The 25,199-nt window shown below is 47.0% G+C and overlaps 2 protein-coding genes across 20 annotated transcripts in view; one reads left to right on the top strand and one right to left on the bottom strand.

The window, feature by feature from the left end:
* The window catches only part of PFKM (phosphofructokinase, muscle), a 44,808-nt gene extending 26,553 nt beyond the window's left edge, over positions 1 to 18,255 (top strand). For 10 of the 11 annotated variants that reach the window (XM_070269072.1, XM_070269068.1, XM_070269071.1 and 7 more), the window contains 21 exons: positions 3,293 to 3,366; positions 4,216 to 4,293; positions 5,670 to 5,859; positions 6,087 to 6,252; positions 7,261 to 7,305; positions 7,769 to 7,877; positions 7,991 to 8,086; positions 8,327 to 8,419; positions 9,049 to 9,174; positions 10,611 to 10,675; positions 11,469 to 11,532; positions 12,333 to 12,482; positions 12,906 to 12,976; positions 13,361 to 13,448; positions 13,522 to 13,674; positions 14,174 to 14,338; positions 15,404 to 15,465; positions 15,699 to 15,810; positions 17,185 to 17,284; positions 17,366 to 17,471; positions 17,714 to 18,255. In XM_070269072.1, coding sequence (XP_070125173.1) covers positions 3,293 to 3,366; positions 4,216 to 4,293; positions 5,670 to 5,859; positions 6,087 to 6,252; positions 7,261 to 7,305; positions 7,769 to 7,877; positions 7,991 to 8,086; positions 8,327 to 8,419; positions 9,049 to 9,174; positions 10,611 to 10,675; positions 11,469 to 11,532; positions 12,333 to 12,482; positions 12,906 to 12,976; positions 13,361 to 13,448; positions 13,522 to 13,674; positions 14,174 to 14,338; positions 15,404 to 15,465; positions 15,699 to 15,810; positions 17,185 to 17,284; positions 17,366 to 17,471; positions 17,714 to 17,858 — 2,258 coding nt within the window. In that variant the 3' untranslated portion in view covers positions 17,859 to 18,255. 11 annotated transcript variants of the gene reach the window in all.
* Positions 18,256 to 19,342: 1,087 nt separating this feature from the next.
* The window catches only part of ASB8 (ankyrin repeat and SOCS box containing 8), a 30,806-nt gene continuing 24,949 nt past the window's right edge, over positions 19,343 to 25,199 (bottom strand). For 5 of the 9 annotated variants that reach the window (XM_070271304.1, XM_070271307.1, XM_070271309.1 and 2 more), the window contains 3 exons: positions 24,875 to 25,034; positions 23,096 to 23,200; positions 19,343 to 21,241 (listed from right to left, as the gene is read on the bottom strand). In XM_070271304.1, coding sequence (XP_070127405.1) covers positions 20,609 to 21,241; positions 23,096 to 23,200; positions 24,875 to 25,003 — 867 coding nt within the window. In that variant the 5' untranslated portion in view covers positions 25,004 to 25,034 and the 3' untranslated portion in view covers positions 19,343 to 20,608. Of the gene's footprint in view, positions 21,242 to 23,095; positions 23,201 to 24,874; positions 25,039 to 25,199 lie in introns of all 9 variants that reach the window. The other 4 variants (XM_005611125.4, XM_070271305.1, XM_070271306.1 and 1 more) reach the window with 2 other exon arrangements.

Below are 25,199 nucleotides of genomic sequence, written 5' to 3' on the forward strand. Positions count from 1 at the left end.
TGTTTTTTCCTTACTTCTTAAGATTACAAATTCATACTCCAGAACTCTGTTCTGATAGAGTTCTGCTATCTGATAGAGAATTCCACAGACCTTGTGAAAGTCTAGAAAATAAATAAACAAGTAATAGTTTCATATCTGTTTTGGTCTTATTGAGTTGAGTGTAATTTAAAGCATTAATGGCTTTGCATTGACTCTGTCCTTGTTCTTTTCTTACACACAGGCTTTTCTTAAAGCTTCTGAGAAGCTCTCTCCCTTCTCAGAATTTTCAGTTTTGATTCCTTCAATTTGACAGTGAACTTAGACTTCTAGACTTTATGAGGCTTTGCCTCAGTGATGTCATGAGTGAGCATTGACATCAGTGCTCACCAATGACCTCTTGTTCACAAGTCCAACCTTCCAATCCTTACCTTAGATCAATTATCAGAAGCATTTGGCACTATGCCTGCTTCTTGAAAGTGTCCTCTTTGGCTTCCAAGACATTGCTAAGTCCTGGTTCTCTTTTTGTCTTTCTTGCTGCTCCTTATTGGTTTTCTTCATGGAATCCCTCTTTCCTTGCCCATTCCTTCAATGTTGGTTTTCCTCAGGGTTCCATTCCTTGCCATTGTACCTTCTAATTCTACATATTCTCTTGAGACAGTCTCTTCGAAGTCCGCGTGGATGTCCAACAGGAATTTCAAACTCAACATATGCAAATATGAACGTATCATCCCCACCCCTACCTTCCCAAATCAAAACCTGCCTCAGTTCATTGCACCACAGTTTTACCCTTTGCCTAAGTCAGTCATGGGGCATTTCTTTCTTCCTCTCCAATGCCTTGAAATCTAATCACATTACCAATTAGATGTAAGTTCTGTTGCTTCTGTTTCCTAGATGTCCCCTGTCCGGTATTCTGTTTTGTCCCAAATGCCATTCTCCCAGTCTAGGCCCTCATCATTTTCAGTCTAGGCTGCCAGATAGCCACCTAATCCTAGAGTCACCTCTTTCAGTCTGTTCTCCACATTGCTGCCAGAGTGATCTTTCTGCTATGTAGATCTAATCACGTCCCTCCACTCTCAAAATTCTTCCAAGATTCTCCATTATCTGCAACTGGTTTTTTTTAGGTCACAGACCCCTTTAAGAATCAAATGAAAGCTGTGGACCTTCTCCCGGATGAAATGCCTATGCCCACAAAACTTTTCATATGGTTTAATGGAGTTCATGGATTCCCTGGAACCATCACTCATGGATCCCCAATCAAACCCTGGCCTGTAGAATAAAAGCCAGACTTCCTCATGTGGCACACAGGGGCCTGCCCACCCCTGTAGCTTCATCTCTCACCACTTCCTATCTTACATTTTGTTCTTCATAATACTGAATTACCTAAAGTTGTTTTTTGGCCTTCACTTTTATTTGTGCTATTCCCTCCACCTAGAGCACTCTCCCCACAAATTATCCACCTGACAAAAACATTTAAAAGGAAATTGTCTTTTAGGTCTGAGGACAAATGCTGTCTTTTCTGTGTGAACTTCCCTGACATCCTCCTGGTAGCTTAGATGCTCCTTCTCCTTGTTCACTGTATTTTGTACAAATCTCTTTCATAAGGGTCCATATTATAATTCTGCGCAAGTCTTAAGGACCATTACCAAGTCCTTATCTTTATATCCTCAGACTCAGTATTGTTCACTACTGTATGCCCAGTGCCTACATAGTGCCAGGAACATGGTAGCTATTCAGTAAATATTTGTTCAGTGAGTGACTGGGACCTTGAATTTGATTTGGAGCTCATAACCATATAGTACCAACCTTTGTTAACCTGCAAGAAAAAAAAAACCCAAAACAGACATTCTGGTCTCTTTGATTCTATTCCATTTCAGATAGCTTTGGATTATGCAGTAGTTCATGATGGATTTTACTCTGTTGCTGCAGATTTTTTGAATTACTGACTTCTCAAGTGCTCACTGGTATATGATATTTCTCCAGGCAGGGTTAAGGATAGATTTACCTTAAGCTAACCTTAACCTAACCATATGAATAGATTTTAGATTGAAACAAAAATTTGTACTGGGGTGTCTGAGGGAGGGTAGCTAAAATGGTTCACAACAAGTTAATCCATCATGGGTCTAAGATTCCCTGAGCATCACCATGAGCCCCTCCTCATATTCCAAGGTAGGACAGGGTTACCAGGGTCAAGACCCAGGAATGTTTCCTATCTCTCACCAATGAAGCCCTGCTTAGCGCAGTGTCACTAGCATTGTGTCTAATATGGAAGTGTCCACAACTTCCACCACGTGTTGCGTGTTGTGACAGGTGAGCTCCTCCACAGTATTCTTGGAGAGACAGTTCTTGTCACTGAGTAGCTACCAGGAGAGGGATAATACTCATATGGGAAAAAGGGGAAAGGCTGTCCTCTCTCTGTTAGTTCTAATTGTTTCTTCCAGTGGAAACAGAATAATTTACAGTGTAATTTTTAAGTTCCTTGTACACACCTTATAGATAGGGTCACAGGAGGAGGCAGTGAGAGCACAGACCCTCCATAATTCTGCCTGTACACTTGGTCACAGCCTCTTCTGGTAGTATAGGAGCCAGGGAATCTCAACTGAGTGGTACACTTGGGACATGCACCAACCCAGAGGACACTAAAAAGCTGTGTATGTGTGGAGATGGGAGAATCCACCAGCCAGTAATGGACACACTCACGAGCAGATTGGGACTGGTCAGGTCACTGAGCCTCAGAGAGTCGTATCTTTGTCTCAAAAAGCCTATTAAAGCTGGATGTCTGGATTCAGTGTAGAAGGCAAGGAAAACCTAGTACAGCCATTGGGATTAGGCAAGCATAGCATGAAGGTCAAGGAGTTGGTTTAAGCATTTTAGGACTTGCATTCGAATCTGAGATTTCTAAGAATACTAGCTCTGTGACCTTAACCTCTTTGAACTTTAATTTCCAAATCTGTAAAATGGAGGCAACCCTGGGGTGTGGATAGGATTAAATGAGATGACGTTTGGCAAGCATTTAGCAGTGTCTAACCCCACAATAAGCATTTAGGATTATTATTCTCCAGATTGTCCTGGCAAGGAAAGGTCTTAGGAAAGACAGGATTTTTTTTTGCAGGGGGCGAGATGAATGAGCATATCTAGAGCTACATTATCATTGAACACAATAATTCAGTGTTAGTGGGGAGTCCAGAAAACTTGATGAGAGGAATATTCTAGATTCAGAGAAAAGCCTCAGAAAAGGACGGTCTCATATCTTGGAGTCCAAGGTTGCTTTTCTTAGGAGTAAGCTCTCCCTGACGTCTTTCTTTCCTCCTTGCAGGTATGAATGCTGCTGTCAGGGCTGTGGTTCGAGTTGGTATCTTCACTGGTGCCCGTGTCTTCTTTGTCCATGAGGTTGGTTCTCTACTTTGTTCTCCATCATTCCTTCTCTGTTTTCTGCTCCACCTCCCCACTTTCTCTTTCCTTACCTCCCATTTACATTGCTTTGTCTGGGCTCCCTATCTTCATGAGTCACTCCTCCCCACTCTTGTCTCCAGTAATGATGGTGGGACTTAAGGGTCTCCACACTGGGTCCTCATGTTGCCTGTTCAATTTAAAGGAGGAAGTTACTCTCTCTTTTCTCTTCAGCTTCCCTAAACAGAGAGAGAAGCTGAAATGAGTGAGTATTTCACGGCAAATTTAGTATATCCAGAGACATAGCCTTAGGAGGGAAGCATCTCACTGGGTTTCTGTAGTTTGCCTAACTTTCTGAGGTCCTAACTCCTCTTTGATACCCTTCTCTCCTTCCCTCCTTATTGTTTGTTCACTCCTCTTTCTGTGAGGTTTAGCTGCCTTCTCTCAAGTTTTGTAGTCTCTTATCTTTTCAAGTCACATTTCTCTCCCTCCTCCCCTCCAACATCCCCTCTCTTTATCCTCTGTTATCAAAACCATCTGTTATCTAGTTCCCCTGAGAAGCAGACTGGAGGAAATGGGATGAGCCAAAAACAAGAGGAATTAACATTAAATGTTAGGAAGGACATCCTGATGTTTCAAGAATGAGAGAAACTAGAAGAGGGTATTGAAAAAGGTGACATCTCCTTCCTTGGACTGTGTTAAATCTAATAGTCTCATGAACGTCCAGGACTCAGTCATGGGGGGAGGTGACTTGATTCTCAGAGAGCTTCTTCCCAGGGATCCTGTCTTAATCCTGGGAGTTTAGGGGGAAGGCTAGCGGAGGCTGAATGGGTATAATGTGCCCCGCAGGGTTATCAAGGCCTGGTGGATGGTGGAGACCACATCAGGGAGGCCACCTGGGAGAGCGTTTCGATGATGCTTCAGCTGGTATGTTCCAGAGGACTCCTGTCCCATATTTGTCTGCCCTTGTCTCACCCCACTCTGGTTTGGGATCATGGTTTCCCAAGTTCCCTGCCACGTGGTTTGATGTGAAGGGATTCCGTGACAAGAGAGCGGCTGTGTGTGCCCTTTACTCTCTGCATTTGAAAACATCAGCCTGGTTTCCTGGGGTGGGATGTGGGTTGGGGATGTGATCACAGGACGGTTTGCTCTTTATCAAAAGGTCATAGGCAAGGCTTGAGGAACTGGCACATAAGCAAGGCCTGCTCTGGGTTCATGGGAAAGGTCTGGCCCTGAAAATAACCTTACCAGAGGCCTGGGGCCAGAGCCAGAGGTAGAGCTGCAGTGTGCCAGTCCTCATGTGATGAGGCGACCTGAGACCAGACTGTTTAAGGGAAGAAGGAACCAAGAGAGCCTTTTAGAGTTAAAAAAAACCCCAAGATTATCCTGATTGTATCCACAATCCTTTTTGCTCCTTTCCCTCTGTCACTATTTACCCATTTTCTGACTTACTGAAAAATCTACAAATTACATTTGTATCCCCATTCTTTACCTCAATCTCCTAAAAATACATGGGAAAGAATTTAATGTGCAGTGCTTAGTGAATGTTCTATATAGGCAATGGTGCCTGCCACAGAGTAGTCTGAGAATGAGCCAGCATCAATACCCCCAAAGTCATGGATGCCAGGAGCTTATATGATTTGCAAGAACCATAAGTATACTCACTTCTCTTGGGATATCCATAAGCTGCTGGGAATTTAAGGCTTTCTATACCCAGCTCTTCTATACTCAGAGCTGTTTTTCCTGTGAATACTTGGATATTGTGACTCCTTCTGCTAGCACCAAAGATGCCAAGAAGGAAAGGGGAAAGGATTAGCGGTGCCTGGTTACAATTAGAAATCACAGTGTGTTAGAGAGGGGAAAATAATACCACTAAGCACATTGGGATGAACACAATCCAATAATGTCAGGCTCTAGGGAGAATTTCCATAGATTGAAGTCGCTGCTACTTCTTACACTTCTAAGAAGATGTGAAAGATGGAGGTTATTCCAAAGCCGACAGGCATGTATTGTTCTCTTTGAGGGTAATCACTTTGCTTACAAAGCCTTCAATGAAATGGGCTGATATCAGCAGTCTTCTAAAAGGTGTAGTAGACTATAGGAATGACCCTATGAAATCTCAGCCAGCATCATTTCCCCTTCCTTTAGAAGGACGGATGACTCTTAAGGATGTCAGGAAACTTCCTAGAGAGTCACATGGTTATGACAGCCCATCACAGTGTTGGAATAGGGAATATCTTAGCGTGTTGAGCCCAAATTTGGCTGTGTCATCTGGGGAGCTGACTTCTACCTCTTCCCCAAAGGGTGGCACAGTGATTGGAAGTGCCCGGTGCAAGGACTTTCGGGAACGAGAGGGACGACTCCGAGCTGCCCACAACCTGGTGAAGCTTGGGATTACCAACCTGTGTGTCATTGGGGGCGATGGTAGCCTCACTGGGGCTGACACCTTCCGTTCTGAGTGGAGTGACTTGTTGAGTGACCTCCAGAAAGCGGGTGAGATGTTGTTCTCATCAGTATTGTTTGTGCATGTGCACACGTACCCCCCTTTCCTCCCGATGGAGAGAATCATTACCCAGACACAAATAGGCAGGCTTTGTCCTCATTTTTCTGCCATTGCTTACAATTCCCGTTGGCTGCAGTTCCTTCTGTCTCCAGTCGTCTGCTCTTTAGGTGTGCCAGGTGCCTCACCTGGTGGCTCCTGGTTTGCTTTCTGTTGTCAGGTAAGATCACAGCTGAGGAGGCTACGAAGTCCAACTACCTGAACATCGTGGGCCTGGTTGGCTCAATTGACAATGACTTTTGCGGCACTGATATGACCATTGGCACTGACTCTGCCCTGCACCGGATCATAGAGATTGTAGACGCCATCACTACTACTGCTCAGAGGTAAGGGGGCTGGTGGGAGGGGGGTGGTGTGGGAGGATGGCAGCTGGGATAGGCTAAAGGGCTAGGGGCTAGAGAAGACTGAAGTGTTTGAGCTATGGTGACTCTAATGACCAGTTTTCCGGGGCCAGAGCACTTTTTTTTTTGAGGAAGATTGGCCCTGAGCCAACATCTGTTGCCAATCTTCCTCTTGTTTTTTTTTTTCTCCCCAAAGCTCCCCAGTACGTAGTTGTATATCCTAGTTGTAGGTTCCTCGAGTTCCTCTCTATGGGACGCTGCCTCAGCGTGGCTTGATGAGCAGTGCTAGGTCCACACTCAGGATCTGAACCAGCGAACCCCGGTCTGCCGAAGGGGAGCGGATGGAATTTAACCACTTGGCCACGGGGCCAGCCCCCAGAGCACTAGTTCTCACTAAGAGTTACCCCTAGAGCGCTGAAATTGCGCCACTCTCTAAATACTGTGAGATTTGCCTCTTGCCACTATCTAGTCCACTGTCCAAACAGGAAGCTCGGAGGTCTGTCATCCCTGTGGGGTCTCCTAAATGACTACTGTCCAGACTGAGACAGATCCAGGGAGCCCAAAACCTGAGCCGCCCTTTCCAGTCATGTCCTTGAGATTGTAGAGGCCGTCACCACCATGCTCAGAGGTTAGGGGATGTGGGGGAGCCAATGTAGGAGAATGGGAGGATGGAGGGTCACAGTGCACCCCAGGGTAATCCTAGAGGATTCCAGCTTCATCAAGTCCTCTCTTCTCCATGTCTTTTCCCTTTCTCTCCTTCCCTTCCCGGACCCCATCCCTCCCTGGAACAGAGCCTCAGTATTGACACCTTTTACTGCTGTGTTTTAGCCACCCTGTGGCTAAAATGTTCCCGGTCTCGTAGGAAACCTGCTGGAAGGCCTTGCAGCATAAATGCATCCCCCAGAGAGGTTACTTGTCCTAGATGTGGGCGGTGGCTTGATCCCAGCCATAGGGACACTTGCACTGTATAAGTCCTATGTCTGTCTCTTTCAGCCACCAGAGGACGTTCGTGTTAGAGGTGATGGGCCGGCACTGTGGGTAAGACCCCCATCTTGACTCACTTATCCGGTGAACCAGTGATAGGCCTTTCCTCTTCCCGGGAGAGTCCAGAGGGGTCTCCCAGTGGTGGTAGATCAGGAGGTGTACATACTCTTCTTGATGTGGCCCCCTTTCCTTGTCTCGATTCCACCTCCCTCACATACCCACCTGTGCACATGTGTACATGTGTGTACATGCACAGACACACGTGCAATGTGAAAGAACAGACAGTGCTCTGAGATTGGAAGCCAGTGCGGCCAGTGAGCCCGAGTAGAAGGTGCTCCTCAGGGACAGAACCTCGTTGAGAAGCTGTCCCAGTGGTACTGTCACTCTCAGCCCGAGAATGAGATGGAGGCTCCTCTGACCTTTCACCAGCTGTGGGGACCAGGCGAACTCGTTGGGTACGGGTGAGGCTATTTGTGGAGGGTAGCTCCCCGCGTGATGCTTCTGGCTCTCATCACAGATACCTGGCCCTTGTCACCTCTCTCTCCTGTGGGGCCGACTGGGTTTTTATTCCTGAATGTCCACCAGATGATGACTGGGAGGATCATCTTTGTCGTCGGCTCAGTGAGGTACTGTCATTTTATTTTGCCTTCAAAAAAAATGCCTCACCCCATTCCACTGATGATTCCTCTCCTGTTCATCAGTTTCATAATGCTGACGATTTTTCTCCTTGTTCCACCAGACAAGGACCCGTGGTTCTCGTCTCAACATCATCATTGTGGCTGAGGGTGCGATTGACAGGAATGGGAAACCAATCACCTCAGAATCCATCAAGGATGTTAGTATGAAGCCGGAGAGGCCTCTGCCTCCTTCCCACCCCTGGCCCCATTCCCCGGGGATTTCTGAGTCGCCCCTTAGTCTCTCTGCACATCACTCCCAGGTTTCCTGCCCCCGGTCTCCTCCCCTCCAGGAATCATTACAAGATAAGAGGCTAAGTCGTCCCTGGTTTGTCTGAGTCTCTGCTTGTTTTCTCTCCTTGACTCTGTATTGCTCTCTGTCTCTTTCTTGGTCCCTTCAGCTGGTGGTAAAGCGTCTGGGATATGACACCCGGGTCACCGTCTTGGGGCATGTGCAGCGAGGTGGGACCCCGTCAGCCTTTGACCGGATCCTGGTAAGTCATGGGACTCTGTGGCCCTCACACCTTAGGACCCTCGACTTGCTGTTCTTTCCAGGAAGGACTGCACGTCACGAGCTCAAATTCTTAAACCGTTGGTCATGCTGCCCTGCCACCAGCCGCTGGACTATAGTGGCTTTTGACCTGTTCTCATACTCTCAAGAGCTCTTTTCTGTCGTTAAAGGTGACTGGAAACTGTAGGCTCCCCTAATGATGAGATCTAAGATCTTAGAGCTTTGAGCATTAGTGAAATCACTAAGATCTGACTTCAGACACTCAGTTTGAACCCTCTTACCCTACCTTCACTGGAAGAGAAAGGCGCTATCCTTCCTTGTTTTATCAATAAGATCTTATTAAGCCCCAGTGATCCCCTGGATTACTATAGTGGATATGTTTCTCTGGAGTCAGGTAGAATCCTTGGGGTTCTCATGGCAAGAGGACAAAGAGTCATCAAGCTTTAGATGAAATCTGGGTGGGGAGGGAAAGCCCCGGAAGTTCTTGGCCGCAGTCCTTAAATGTGGAACTCAACCCTGTGATTTGGAAAGGGGCTTGAGTGCCTGGTTTTCCAGCCAAGCCAGGATGGGGCGGCCTGAACCAGACTGTCTTTGTTCTCTGGATTCCTGCAGGGCAGCAGGATGGGTGTGGAAGCAGTGATGGCACTTTTGGAGGCGACCCCAGACACCCCAGCCTGCGTGGTGAGCCTCTCTGGTAATCAGGCTGTGCGGCTGCCCCTCATGGAGTGTGTCCAGGTGGTAAGTACTGACCCCAATCCCCCTTCCTAACAGCCCTAAGCCCCTGTCTGAGCTGGAGCTTATTGGGAAACAGACTGACTTCCAAGGCCTCTGGGACAGGAGCAGATGGAAAGGCAGCATGGTGTAGTGAGAGACATATGGAGCAAGATCACAGTGGGCTTTGCGTGGAGCTGTAGCCATCTGGAAAATGTGCCCAAAGAAGATGGGAGACTCTCCATCCTACCTAGTAATGAGACCCAGTATCTCATAATATCCAATTTCAACACCTTTCATTGTGTCTTTGTAGGAGGAGAAATGCAATCTCTTTCCAAACTTTATTAAAAGCACGGGGATATTTTTAGGATCCGGCTGGGCAGCTTATATCTCTCTATGATTTCTACCTTGCACATGATTCTCTGACCAACCTGAGGTTACTAATGCTCACCCTGTGGGTTATTATAAGGATTGGAGGGAAGATATGCAGGAGGTCTGATGTAGTACCTGGAAATGCTGTGTGCTCAGGGAACGGTACCTCTTATAAAGGAATCGCTCCTTGGATACCACAGAGTGAGCAGTGTGGCTGGGAGTGAGGTGTCTGGCCTGATTCTCAGGGTTGGTCTGAGTGCTCAGGGTTTCTTCCCCATCTCCTAGCCTGCTTCTCTCTGTGACTTGGGAGGTCTAATGACCTACAGTCCAGACAAGCTCCACCTTGCTTGGAACTGTGTCTCTCACAGTCCCAAAGCTGAAGCACTGGCACACACGGCAGAAATCAGTAGTCGGGAAGCACATGCAGGGACCAGCCTTTCTTCCTGACTGGTGTATCTGCAGCATCTTCTTTGTGTACTCATTAACTCAAAGGTTTCTTTTTTCTTTCTTTGTTGTTTTTTTTTTGGTGAGGAAGATTGTCCCTGAGCTTACTTCTGTTGCCAATCTTCCTCTTTCCGCTTGAGGAAGATTGTTGCTGAGCTAACATCTCTGCCAATCCTCCTCTATTTTGTATGTGGGATGCTGCCACAGCATGGCTTGACGAGCAGTGTGTAGGTCCATACCCAGGATCCAAACCTGTGAACTATGGGCCACCAAAGCAAAGTGCGCAAACTTAACCACTGTGCCACTGGGCTGGGCCCCTTCAGAAGCTGCTTTAAGGCTGGGGCTCTGGGTATTGAATGGAGGAAGATGATATTTGCCCTTTGAGGGCTCCTCCACTCTGCTCATATTCTAATAAATAGAGCATTGAATCAATCCTTTTCTTTTGCTGCTCATTATTCAGAAAATTAAGGAAAAACAAAGATATTTCTCCTTGTGTGAAAGTTTGGGGAGCATAGAAAAGGTGGGGTGCAGAGAGGGCAGGATCCAGCCACAAGCCCAGAGATGGTGGAGTCTCACCATGGGATGGAAATCCTGCTGTGCAGGACCCTCACCCTGGAGTCATGACTGCTGCTGTGCTTCTCCCTCAGACCAAAGATGTGACCAAGGCCATGGCTGAGAGGAAATTTGATGAGGCCATGAAGCTGAGAGGCCGGTAAGGAAATGACTGGAAGCTCGCTAGCCACAGAAATCGGATGCTGGAATGAAGCCAAAAATCGACATAACTCCAGACCCAAAATAGGAGCCTCTGCCCCTTCCTCTTCATATTGTATCTGCAACAGTTTCTTCCCCAAAAGAATTAGCTGTGTGGTGACCAGGAGGCTCAGTTCATCCCAGGGGTGCTCTCCTGGACTCTCTGCCTTTTATAATCGTTATTCCTGTGTGTGGACCCAGCTGGATGATAAGTTCTCCAAGCGAGGGGCGGTCTCTTGTGCTGAGCACCATGCCTGGGAGCAGAGTGCTCAGGGGTGCCTGATCAGGAGTAGCCCCTTGGCAGCCCCTGCCCAATGCCTGCTGTGCCCCATTCTTTTTTCTTTCTTTGTTGTTTTTTTTTTTGGTGAGGAAGATTGTCCCTGAGCTTACTTCTGTTGCCAATCTTCCTCTTTCCGCTTGAGGAAGATTGTTGCTGAGCTAACATCTCTGCCAATCCTCCTCTATTTTGTATGTGGGATGCTGCCACAGCATGGCTTGACGAGCAGTGTGTAGGTCCATACCCAGGATCCAAACCTGTGAACTATGGGCCACCAAAGCAAAGTGCGCAAACTTAACCACTGTGCCACTGGGCTGGGCCCCTTCAGAAGCCCAATGCCTGCTGTGCCCCAGTTTTGTCCTTAGAGGTTTGTTGCATAAAACCTCATGCCGGGAGCAAAACTTCAGACCAGATCCCCTTGGCTCCTGGCTGAGGGGAGTGGCCTGAAGACACCTCTCTCTCTTTGTACCTTTTACAGGAGCTTCATGAACAACTGGGAGGTATACAAGCTTCTGGCTCACATCAGACCCCCAGTTTCTAAGGTACTGTCAAGGTGCTCTCTCCCCTTGACCCTCTGCCTCCCCCAGTCTCCTTTTATGAAGTGCTACCCTTAATCTGTACAACCTACAGCCTTGCCAACTTCTTTGCCCCCCTGTAATCTTGAGCTCCTAACCCTACTAAAATAATTTTCTCTTAGCCGCTCCAGCTCCCAGCCCCATGGTCTTAGTGTGCCCTTAATGTCTCCAACCCAAGACCCACATCCAGTTCAGGGCTGACAAGATAGCACCTAAGGGATGGAAAAGAGAGCTTGTGTATTATTTCTTCTGGGAAACTCTGGAATAAGCATGTCTTAAGTGTATTTAAGCCACCTCCTCTACTGGAGTAGCAGTTCTCAATATTTAGTGCACACTGGAATTATCTGGGTTGCTTATTAAACATGCAGATTCCCGGGCCCCTCCCTCAGAGGAGATTCAGATCTGGATACGGGCCGGGAATCTGCGGGTTTAACAGGCTCTCTAGGTGGATTTTCATACAGGTGGTCCAAGGATCACGCTTCAGGAAACGCTGCTCTGGAAGGCCTCTTATTCTTTATATCACAGTGTCTGGGCTCTGGGACAGCAGCTTTATTTATTGACTTGTGGTAGAATTTCCTTCCATTGCATGAGGCAGCAAGCTGGGCTAGCGTTCCCTGGGAGAGGGGTGTGAGTTGTCAGGGAGATGTCCTGATCCCAGGACCATAAGGGCCTCAGAGTTCAGCCTCCCCTACTGGCCTGCCCCCCGCCCCCGCTGGCATTTCTGTTTCCCTCTTTCCCCTGCTCCCTCTCTGCTTCCTTCTCCACAGAGTGGCTCACACACAGTGGCCGTGATGAATGTGGGGGCCCCGGCTGCAGGCATGAATGCTGCCGTCCGCTCCACTGTGAGAATTGGCCTCATCCAGGGCAACCGAGTGCTGGTTGTGCACGATGGCTTCGAGGGCCTGGCCAAGGGCCAGGTACGGGGACTCAGAGGAAGGAGGGTGCACACTTGGGGGCCAAGGAGCAGTCACGGGGAGGAGGAGGGTAGCAGGTGACCTGTCCGTTCTCTTTCCTTCCTCTGTCTGTCGCCCCCTTTCTCTCCTCTCAGGGTTCAAGCAGAAGTAGATATTTAATTTTAGGGTAGTAGGAACAGACAGAAGCCGCTGATGTGAACCCTTTCCAAACAACACGTCTTATTTAATTCTCTATCCCAAAGCTCCGCACAGTGCCCAGCATAAGTAGGTGCTTTCTGTCTGTGAATGAGCAGTGAGGGTGGAAGAGGTTCAGTGAGCTGGGCAAAAGCTGATGCTTCCTCTTCCAACCAGGGCGTATCGGGCGGGGTCTAAACTCAAGAAGTGGTGTCAGTCCACGACGTAGACCTGTGTGGCCTTTCCCTGCAGATTGAGGAAGCTGGCTGGAGCTACGTTGGCGGCTGGACTGGCCAAGGGGGTTCTAAACTTGGGACTAAAAGGTAAGTGGCATTACAGGAGCACCTCCTCCTAACCACCCCTTAAAGGTGTCCCTTGGAAATTGGGTGTCAGTTCATTAGGTCAGGGTCTGCTCTGACCACCATGCTTGTCTCGTGGTGAACACCACTCAGCCCACAAGCTCACGTCATGTGCATCTGTGAGGGCACACATGCCAGTTCAGATATTTAATAGCAGCTCTGGGATTTAGAGCCCCGTGTGTGTCCTTGGACAGGGGTAAGAGGTGGGGAAGGGGAGATGGCACAAGTCAGGAAATTATAAATAAAGCACCTTCAGCTTTCTAGCTTTTTTCTCGCTCAATTTTGCTAATTTTGCTGTCTCTTCCCCAAATTCCACTACCTCACACCACTCCCCGCTCAATCAACTAGGACGCTACCCAGGAAGAGCTTCGAGCAGATCAGTGCCAACATCACTAAGTTCAACATTCAAGGCCTGATCATCGTTGGGGGCTTCGAGGTGAGTGCCCCTCCTGTTTCTCCCTCTCTCCCTCCCACCTTTCCCTCTCCGCTCACTGCCCTCTTCTCCTCAGGCTTACACAGGGGGCCTGGAGCTGATGGAGGGCAGGAAGCAGTACGACGAGCTCTGCATCCCGTTTGTGGTCATCCCTGCCACGGTCTCCAACAACGTCCCTGGCTCAGACTTCAGCGTGGGGGCTGACACCGCACTCAATACTATCTGCATGGTGAGAGCTCCCCTCCACTTCCTGGGCCTTCTGGCCGGGAGCATAGTCCCTGGACCGAGTCTGGTCCTGGAAAGTGACTTATTTGTTATGCCCCAACCGAATGGCAGTGTTTGAAAAGTGCTTCTTCAGGCCCAGGCATTTACACAGACATTATTTAACCACATGTGGTGTTCGTTCTCCTTGCTGTGTGAGTCCTCTCACCTAGAAATGCATCCGTACTCTGTATACCAGATGTTCTTTCCTTTCTGAGGTCATACAGCCTCATTTCCCTACTCTGAGCAACAGAAGGGGTAGGTACAACTTCCTTCCCCAGAGAGGAGTTCACAGTGTGGTTGGCATGTGTCTGCTGTCCCTGAAAGCAAGAACTTGATGAGGTGCAGGGGCCCTGCTGGCCTGGGGAGGATGTAGTTCCAGAGTGGGGTTGTGGCAAGGGCCAGAAAAGTGACAAGAATCAGATCTCTGGCCCTGTCTTTCTGACTGGGACCCATTGTCTTTGCAGACCTGTGACCGCATCAAGCAGTCAGCAGCAGGTACCAAGCGTCGAGTGTTTATCATTGAAACCATGGGTGGCTACTGTGGCTACCTGGCTACCATGGCAGGACTGGCAGCTGGAGCCGATGCGGCCTACATTTTCGAGGAGCCATTCACCATTCGAGACCTGCAGGTAGATGGCTACCCGGAGCCTGCTACATAGCTCTCCCCTGCCCATGTCTGTCCCCACTGTCCCTACAGCCACCTGAGCTCAAGATGAGGACAGACCCAGTTGGTCTGTGGAGTCCTGCGAGGAGACTAGACAGAGCACAGAGCTGGCATCCCGGGTGACCTTGCACGATGACCGCAGCTGTGAGGGAACCGTCTCTTTGAGGGACGGCATGCTGCTAAGCCCTTTACATGCACTTTTGCATCTTATATTCACAGCAGACGTGCAGGGGAGATATTATCTCCATATCACAGATGAGAAAGGTTTAGAGAGATTAAAAAACTTTTCTAAACTCCTAAGTGAGTAGGTAGTTTAACTGACTCAGAAAGTTGGTGATCTTTCTACTGTATCTTGCTGCCCTCCAGATTCCCTTGCTACCAAAGCAGATCCTTCTCATTCCATTTTTGAGGGGGATCCTCTTTCACCTCTGGCTGGGGCTATGACTGCTGTTTCACAGGGGGACCATATGATCCTTATTTTCCAAGATCCCAGTTCACTGGAGGAAAAAGAGCTACAAAGTGGAGGGCAGTGGGTGGAGGGAACTCCCTAGTCCAGGAACCCAGCCAACCCTTGCCAAGAGTGGAGGGTGGGTGTCTTCCACCTTCACCCCCAGCTCAAAGCCAAATGCAGGGGCTGGTTCCTCCCAGGTGAATCACTGCTGTACATACAAGCCACCCACTTAAAGATTGACACTGAGAGCAGAGTCGGCCCTCTGAGAGAAGGGGAACCAGAAACCCCTGGAAAGGGAAATTGGGAGTGGGTAGAAAGGGTCTGAAAAGTAATGGTTACCACAGCTGTCTCGAACTTTCCCTTTTCTAGTTGTGCCTTTCTCATAGGGAGCCTTTGTTTAAATTTCAGTCTGTACTGAACTTCTTAAAGGATTTGGCCCAGTTCAGGCCCTTGACTGTAAACAGCCCCTTCCATATGGCTCTCCCCTCCTGGAGAGGCCTGTGGGGAAGAAGAGATCTATGCATTTGCCCAACCTTATCCACCCCCAGCTAGGCTTAGGATGTACTGTTTCATTTTCAGGTGAATGTTGAACATCTGGTGCAAAAGATGAAAACAACTGTGAAAAGGGGCTTGGTGTTAAGGTACCTCATCCATGATTTGTTCCTAAGTAAAGAGAGAAAGTAGTCAGGCTTGGCCCTAGCCCACAGAATGGGTCCATGCTTGGGACACCCTGAGGAATCTGTGGATACAGAGGGAGAGAACCTGAACCAGGGGAGGAGATAGAAAAGGGAAGAACAAAACCTACAAAGGGAGAGAGGGAGTGGAGGGATGGGGAGGCAACCGAAGTCACAGGCTTTTGGTTTCCATCTGGCAGGAATGAGAAGTGCAATGAGAACTATAGCACTGACTTCATTTTCAACCTGTACTCTGAGGAGGGGAAGGGCATCTTCGACAGCAGGAAGAATGTGCTTGGCCACATGCAGCAGGTAGGGAAGACACCCCAGTCATGGCCTTCACCAGGCAGCCACAACCCCCAATAGCTATTGGGGTTCCCACTGGCCTCTGATCTGCTGGAGGCTCTCAGTGCCACCATAGAGCATGGGCCTGCAATCCTCTACAGTCATAGAATCAAAACATCTTTGTCCTGGAAATGGCCTTAGAGATTATGTGGTCCATCCTCTTCATTTAGGGCAAGGTTTCTCAACCTTGGCATTATTGCCATTTTGGGCTGGATAATTCTTTTGTTGTGGGTGGCTGTTCCGTGCGTTGTAGGATGGTTTAGCAGCATCCTTGGACTCTACCTCCTAGATGCCAGTAGCACCTTCCTCCCAAGTTATACAACTAAACAATGTCTCCAGATATTGCCTAATATCCCCTGGGGGGAGGGAGAGTAAAATTGTCTCCAGTTGAGAACCACTGATTCAGATGAAGAAAATGAGGCCCAGAGAGGAGAAATAATTTTTTCAGGGACACTCATCTAGCTTGGGTGACAATTAGAATGAGCTTGTCCAGTGCTCTTCCCACCACACCTTGCATGCTGCCTTCTATGAGGAACCTGTGGAACAAGTGCACGCACCTTGCTGGTGTTAGGCTCCATCTCCACTAACTGGGATTTCAAGGGCAAAGGAATTCCTTTCTACCACCCACATTCAATCTTCCCCCAAGGGAGGCCTCACTCACAGATGGTACTAGTGATCTGAGGCCTCTCCCCTTCCAGATGTCTCCAGCTGATGCCTCTTAGGCACTGATGACCTTTGGCCTCTCTCTCCCCATAGATCAATTCCCAATATCTCAGTTTGTATGAGCTTATCAGCCCCTGCAGGAATGGGGTGCTACTGGATAATGTATGAAGACCTATTTCCTGTTTGTCCTTCCTTTCCACTTTCCCACTTACTTTGCCTTAGTTCAGAGAAAATTCCGCATGATGTTTTGTATTATTCTAAGGTGCTAGCAAGGGCATCCAGACTGGGTCACAAGGAACAGTTCCATGTCATCGCTGATGGTGACCAACAAAAGCTGCTAGGCTGAAGAAGGGCAGGGAATTGACTGAGTGGCCAACAAAACCAGAAGTAAAATGAACAGGATCTGGCAACTATGGAGCTAGAAGAGGCAATTGTGAGACCAGCCATCCCCTTTAACTAACTAGTTACTCTCATACCTGGTAAATGGCCAAATACGCTGGGCCAGCTCGCCCTGGTTCCCAGCCCTGCTTTAGGATTTCCTTTCATAGTTAGACTTCTGGATTCCCGTTTCTGGCTATAAGCCAGGGGCCCATTCTTTCCTTTTTCTCTGTGTATTCAGGTATCTCTGCCACTTCATTAGAATCCTTCCCTCTGTAATTTTTATGATTCTTTTTCCAGGGTGGGAGCCCAACTCCATTTGATAGGAATTTTGCCACTAAGATGGGTGCCAAGGCTATGAACTGGATGTCTGGGAAAATCAAAGAGAGTTACCGTAATGGTAGGTGGGAGAAGAGGGTGAGCCCCCTCCACAGGGCCTGGTTCCCCAGTATAGAAGCTGACTGACCATCCCTTATTGCAGGGCGGATCTTTGCCAATACCCCAGACTCAGGCTGTGTTCTGGGGATGCGTAAGAGGGCCCTGGTCTTTCAACCAGTGACTGAGCTGAAGGAACAGACGGATTTCGAGTGAGTACATCCCCTTTCTGGAGTGGTTCCCTCCCTCGCTGTTTCAAGATCTACTCTTCCCAGCCTGTGCAGTGTCGTCAATCTTTCTCTCTTAGGAGTAACACCTGTAGGCATACCTACTTCAGATCTGATGCCAGTGCCCTAAATGTAGCCTCTTCTGCTCAACCTCTTCCCATAAGCCTTTGATAGAAGTTGGCTGGGGTGCTGAAAGATTAAACCATTTCTTCCTCATTCCTCTGTAGGCACCGCATCCCCAAGGAACAGTGGTGGCTGAAGCTGAGGCCCATCCTCAAGATCCTAGCCAAGTATGAGATTGACCTGGATACATCAGAGCACGCCCACCTGGAGCACATCAGTCGGAAGCGGTCTGGAGAAGCTCCTGCCTAAACCTCTGGAGTGAGAGGAACGGATTGTCTGATCATGGTCAGCTCACCCCCTGGTAGATCCAAGTCCACGTATTCTCAAGTGTTTAGCTCATTTTTCATTAGGTTTCCTTTTATTCTGTAATTGCAGCCATGATCAGCTCTGCCCAGGGAGCTAGGGCAGGGGGCAGTGAGTGGAAGCTCCTTTTAGGTAGAATTTATCAAGACTTCTACCCCAGTTTCCTCCATCACACAAGGCTGAGCTCCTCTAGTGCCACTGCTAGATTTCAGTTACTCGGTTAGAATTTTCCTAAAAATAAGCTTTATTTATTTCTTTGTGATAACAAAGTCTTGGTTCCTCTAGTACTTTTACTACAGTGACAGACAATAACTACACTAATAAATGCCAACTGGTCACTGTGCTTTTGGTTCTCCTGTTATCATCTTCACAAGTGGAATCTAACACTTTCAGCCCCAAGCCCCAGACTCTGCCCTGACACACCTGGGAAATGCAGCCCACGTGAGCACCCCATGTACTTCTCTCTACCTCTTAGATTATTTTTCTGCAGCATCACTTGACCTGGCACACAGGGTCCTAGAACACAATACACAGTCCTTACCCTCCTCCCACACTACTCTCTCCTGCTTCCTCTGCCACCAACAGGATGCTCCAGTATCCCTTTGGCATAAGGTTGTATTTCACCTCTTGATCGTGTACCCATTACCCAGGGTTGCTTTTTTCCAGTCATCCCACAATCTCTACTCCTCCTCTGACAACCCAGGGTTCTTCCTTCTCAATTTTCCCCCTGTTCTTCCTGGATGAAAGCCAGACTCCGTTTGTGGGGAGATATGTACATTTTGAAAGCCTGGGAAATAGAGACACCTAGTCTGGACTTGGTTTGGTGGGTTGGTTGAAGTACTGCTTTGGGAAGTTGTTAGTTCTTATTCAGCTCAGTTTGTTTTTTCTTCCATAACAATAGCTTCTCCCTCCTCATAGCCAAGTGCCCATGTAAGGCAGTTGGTCTTCAGGATTGGGACTACAGATTATACCCCAAATTGACAGGATGGTGCCCTGTCAATGGCAGGTTTAAGATTAGCCTCCGGTAACCAGATCCTGGCTCCCAACACAGGCATACGTATTCCTCCCCAGCCAGTCTCACTTGCTTGAGGAAGCAGGCGAGGGTCAAGGTTTTACCAGGGGTGGGAGAGGGATTCTCTCTGGTACACCACTTTTGCTGGCTGTCCAAACTATACCCGCTGTGCCCCGAGAACAGTTCTAAATAGTGACTGAGAAGGCTTGTCAGAGTCCAGAATTCAAGCCGCCAAATGCTCTGTGTACATTCTTTAAGGGGAAGGGAAATTAACAATAAATGTCAAGCACTGTTATCACTGAGTCCTCAACAGAGCCTATGAGGGCGGTGGTGCCAACCCCATTTCAGAGCCGAGGACACTGGGGCTCAGGGTGATAAAATGATATGGAGAAAGTAGGAACAGTAGAAAGTGCCAGACTTGCTTTTAGAAGTGTTTATTTCTTTTTTTCTTAAGTGAGCAAAAAACACCAACAGCAAAAGGACAAAAGCAGACATACTTTTTCAAATTAGCTGTGTCAGCAGACTCCGTTCATTTTTATTTGTAGTTCCCAATCAGTTGTAAAAAAAGAAAAGTTTTTCAAATTTGCATACAGGTCATCTAAGATCAGTAATAATTTGATCTAGTTTAGGAACATGAAAAGGAAGAGTATTGTTGACTAAGTATAGTTCACTAAAGTAGATCCTTTCGGGGTAGGTGGGCCATCTCAAAAGCAGCTCTTAGAATGCTCTTGCCCCACTCCCCAAGTCTACCCCCTCCACCAACGCCTTGTATAGATCAGTAAAAAGCAAAGGTTCCAAAACAACAGAAAGAAAAATAACTCCAAATTCTTAGCAGAGCTTCCTGTGGAGAATGAAGACCACAGGAAAAGGCAGGCCAGCCCCTCTCCTCCCCTAGAGCAGATTGCTCTGCCTGTGGTTCCGGAAATGCCGGCGAAGCCATTAGGGCAAACTGGCTTTCAGGAAGAGAGAGAACTGCGCTAGAAGAAAAGTTCTTAGGACTGCTCAGAACCTGCTGTCACTTCTACTGTGTGGAAAGCAGCAAGACAATCTTTCTGAAATGAACTTGCTGAACTGTAACCCTTGGGCACACCCGTGGAAAAGAGGCAAAGGCTGCTGGATGGCGAGAAGGGGAGCCAGTCTCTTCCGAACGCCCCCTGATGTGGCCCTCTAGGGCTGTCATCCAGCCCAGTTCTGAATCTGCACACCATTTGACGTTGTAGTATCTTCATCTTTGGGCTGAAATTGTTAGCTGAAATTTTCTTAAACTTCTTCACAGATCAACTAAAATGCTTCTAGAAGGATTCTTCTGAACATTAATCATGTCCCCAAAGGAAAACCAAACACACCTTCTAAATACTCTCCATCTCCCTAGAGAAATTCAGTTGCACTGTTGACTTTTTCCCTAAAGGGGTTGGTGGGGGAGACCTCTTCTTTTGCAGAGTACAATATAAAAAGCCATGAAAGCAATAAACAGAAAACAAAAGTGGGGGATTTTGTTGTTGTTTGGTTGTTGGTTTGGGGAGGGGAGGTGATGTAGATGTTACTGTTGGGACACGTTGCCTTGAAATAGAAACCGCACAACAGGAACAACAGCTTTTCCTGTTTTCAGGACAGACAGACAGTACTACAGGCAAAAGCCTCACCCAGAGTTCTCTACTTGGATGATGCAAATATCTCCTCCAGCCTATTCTACGAGTAACAGGTACTCCTTCAGAGAAGCTGGCAGTGGAAGGCCCTTCACCGCATCTGGCAGATACTGAAGTCCCAGGCTACGGCGCACAGCGTAGCGCGAGAGAGTTTTTAGTGTTCCTGGGGCTGAGCACAGAACAGTCAGTTTTTCACATAGCTGCTGGTCTTTGGCCACTTCTCGTGGCATGGTGCCATTTTTCCTTAATTCAAAGTGTCCAACCGCTCTGTGGAGGAGCTCAAAGCAAGAGTCCTCTTTCTCAGTTCCAAGTCCCCTGACTAGCAGAGCCACCAGGCGGGAGATAGGTGTCTGGCCTTTTAGGTTGATGACTCTGACCTCTGCCCCATAATCAAGAAGGATGCTGACGCTCTCAAGATTTCCCTTCATGGCAGCCCAGCTGAGCGGGGTATCATTGTTGTAATCCAGGGCATTGACAGAGGCCCCACTCTCTAGGAGGGCCCGCACACACTCAGCATTGTTCTTAAAGGCTGCCCAGTGGAGTGGAGTGTCTCGGTTGCCATCCAGTGCATTGGGGTTTGCACCATACTCCAACAGAACCTCCACACAAGCCTCATCTTTCTCAGCTGCATAGTGGAGGGCTGTTCGGTTGTAACCATCTAGGGCATTCACCTGTAAAGAGGGAGGAACTATATTACAATAGATAGACTACTAGGAGGAAGATAGGCAGGCAGAGAAGCTTGCATGTGTTTATCCACTACCTTTGCTGTGTAATTTTCTGAATAAGAGAGTCAACAAGCACTTCCCAGGGAGTCCTGCTGATCAAGAGGGAGATATGACAAGAGCTTAGCAAACAGGAAAGGAACTGTCCCCAAAACAACCAACACTCTTATGTGCCTTGATTAGCTGGCCTACATTATTTAGTTTTTGCTGCTATGTTCTTAGTTACTATTCACTAGAATCTCTACCATGGAGTAAGGGGTAAAGAAAGAGAAGATGAAGACTATGTCTTTGACACTACTCAGACATTTATTGGACAGCAGCTTGAATTTACTAGCCAGAGTAAAGGTTTTGGAATATATTACTTATCCCGACTCACTCTGTATCCTGTGACTAATGGCAACCAGGCTGCAAAATAATGAGGCCAGAGCTCTGCCCATATAGCTTTGCTGTGCTCTTTATCCATGTACAGAAGCTCAAATTGTTAATCCAAGCCAGCCCCTAGCAAAAAATATGCCATGGGGTCACAAGACAACCTAGATGGAAGCATGTGGAGGAAAGAGCACAAATCTGCCAATGCTGGAAAAGCAGCTGGCTGCTAAAACTCAACATCACCCATAAGCTTTGAAGACTACAAAAACTTCAAACCCAAATTTATAAGTAGCACATTATCTTCCCCTATAAAATGCAATAAAGAAAACTGATTTAACTGAGTTTAACCTTCTATTTAGCTAAAACTTTTTTCTCCCAGGATATTTTCACTTTCATCATTGATGTTAGTCACTGGCTTTCATCTCAAGGTCACTCACAAAAGTTATGGAATAGATAATGAAAAGTAGAGCATAACACGGCTGTGTGGAGATGAGGATGCTGGGGGCTGGCCCCTTAGGCTTACTGACCAGTGTGTTTGGGGACAGTACATCATCTTCACGGCAAATCTGATTCAAATTAGCACTTCAGTATATGCACCTTCGGGATTGCTCACAAATAGTCCAAACTGCTAATTTATTTAACAAGTACTTACTTAGCAATTACTACATGCTAGTTCTAAACACTTTTACAACCTTATGAAGAAGATAACATATCATCACCATTTTACAGATGGGGAAACTGAGGCAAAGAAAGGTTAGATAATTTGTTCAAGGTCACACAGCTGGAAGTGACAGAGCTGGAATTCAAATCCATGAAGTCTGACACCAGAGTCTATTCTTTTAATCATTTATTGTATTATGCTGCTTCTTGCTAATGCCAACATAAATTAATCTGTTTTTTATGTTAAGATGCTCACATTAGAAAGAAAACAGGAACAAGATATACTAAAACAGAACATAATTCGTGGGTGGAAATGGCACAAATGGCCCAGTCCCGAGGAAGGGATTGCCTAATGATATTTATCTCCCAGGGACAGTGGTATTAGAAGTGCTCGTCTCATGGCAGGTCTCAAATGGTTTACATTTAATCAGAGTCGAGGGGCCTCTGCACTTACAGCTCCTGGACAGTCCAGTGGGCAATGAGAGGATTAAATGGAAATATAAACAACCCCAGAAGGAAGGCTGGGAGAGAAAGGGCAGATAAAATTCCCTCTTCCCGGAGCCATGAACAGCATAAGAAAGAAAGGCGAAGTAATGAAATCCTGAGGATCACTTCTTCTTATATTTATCGTTATATTTGGCTTTAATATTGGCTGTGCTGATGTTACCATGAGCCAGAAAGTGGGAAGAGATGGGAGAAGAGACAAGAAATTTTAAGAATATGTGAAGCTCAGGTTTTAGTAAATCATTACTGTGACAGTGTTAAAAACATTACCTCGGCTCCTTTTTCCAGGAGTAACTCCACACAGTCAGCATCTGACACCATGCAGGCACAGTGCAGGGGCTTCAGTGTGCCGTGGGTGCAGTTCACATCTGCTCCCTATGGGCAGAGGAGACTTCAATCAGTGTGCTCAGCATTGGCTCACCAAGCAGGATGAGACTAAGCACTGAGTCCAGGAGGAAGGAGGGTTCTAACTCTGACCGTACTGTAAACATACCACTGGTCCCAGTTTCTATTCCTGTTACAGTCATGCGCCACATAACGACATTTCAGTCAACGACAGACTGTATATACAACAGTGGTCCCATAACCACCATGGTCCCGTAAGATTGGTACCATGTAGTCTACATGTGTGGTAGGCTACACCATCTAGGTTTGTAATTGCCTAATAATGCATTTCTCAGAACATATCCCCATCATTAAGCAATGCATGACTGTAATTAAATATTATAATGCTAATATCCAAACCAGGAGAATACACTGAAGATGAATGAAAGGAACTGTCAATTCCTTAGATCAAGTTATTAAGTTTCTTCACAAGGTAGCTATTAAGTTTCTCCACAAGGTAGCCTGCCAGATGATCATTTGGACATCACTGAGGACATAACCTTATGGTAAAAGTAGTCAGAACCTTATCATCAGGCAGGAAAGCTGGAAAAGCAATCCAATTTCTATGGCCACCAGTTTCTGAAAAAGTCAGGAAAGTGAGTCTGTCAGACTGAAGCCAGGAGAACTGGCATGCTCTTTCTGCTGTTCAACAGATGACCATCACTAATAGTAAGGTCGTCATAACCAGATCTTTTTGTTTACAAATATCTTCAAAGTAGCCTCTTAGTATGAGCATTCTCTGCCACCTAGCCCCTGCTGGTACTTCTATTTCAAATATGATAAAGGAGATGGAGATACTCCAGTCAGACCAAAGTCACTAGATGACTCAGCAGCAGAGCTAGAATTAGAACGTGACAGAGTTTCTACTGCCGAGTCTTCTGATCCCACTTCTGCTGAGAACAAGCTGATGCTGTATGACTTTCTTCTCACAGCTGTGCCACACAACTCTGAAGCAGCTACAGAGCTCCAGGTTATAAATAAGGATTCTAAAGTTGTTAAAAAAAATGTAGAGAAGTAACCATCTGGATGCATTTTCTAGTGATCAAAAAATTACCCTGTAACTTCTCTTCAACAGGAATAATATACAGAAAAAGGTATCAAAGACCTTCTAGGATACTAGTCATGTAACAGAATTAATGAATAGCCATGGTTAGACAGCAAATAGTTAAGATGTTTTCTTAAAAGTTACCATGCATCTTAGGGGTTGATATTCTCTAGAGAACTAGAAGTGGCAGCTGTTGTTAAGATAGAAGGCAAGTGATATCTCTCCACGTAATTATTGTAAACCACAAAGATCTGAAAACCACTTCTGCTTTGCTCGCCTCCCTCCTCCCTTTGCACTGCACGTGTAGAAGACTGAGCTTGCTGGATCCCATAAGCACCATAGCCAAACGGAGATTTTACAAAGAACAGGAGACCAGGGTTATCTAGTACATATTTCCCGAAGAAAATATCAGATGCACAAAGCAAAAGGGAGAAGGGAGGAGAAGCAAAACATAGGGAAAATATATTTTAATGGTCAAATTAATACATTTAGGAAGACTGTACAACTCCTTGTGATCTTGTGCTGAGTCAAAACTGCAAATCTGTAATCTACTAGGATTCCCCAGGAACCTTCCCACTTCACCTCCCAAAGGACTCTCGTGTCAATAACAACACACTCACCCCTCTGATGAGGTCCTCTACATTATCATGTGGGAAGGACCGAATGGCAGCGATTGTTCGGATCAAGCGCTCTGAGAGAGAGTATTTGCTCTGAATACTCTGCATAATATACCACATACTGGAACTCATCAAGGCTCAGATTATGTTCACATGCTCCAAACTGCCTGAAACGAAGAAGTTTTAGGCATTCACAATATCACTGAGCATACCTGTCCTTAGAGTTAGGAGTTCTCTGAGGCCTTCCCAATACTAAAAGCAGATTTCAAAGAGATCGATGATTAACGAATATCATTTTTTCTTAATCATAAGGAGATAGATTATAATA

Source organism: Equus caballus, chromosome 6 (assembly GCF_041296265.1).
Source record: "Equus caballus isolate H_3958 breed thoroughbred chromosome 6, TB-T2T, whole genome shotgun sequence".
Lineage (NCBI taxonomy): Eukaryota > Metazoa > Chordata > Mammalia > Perissodactyla > Equidae > Equus > Equus caballus.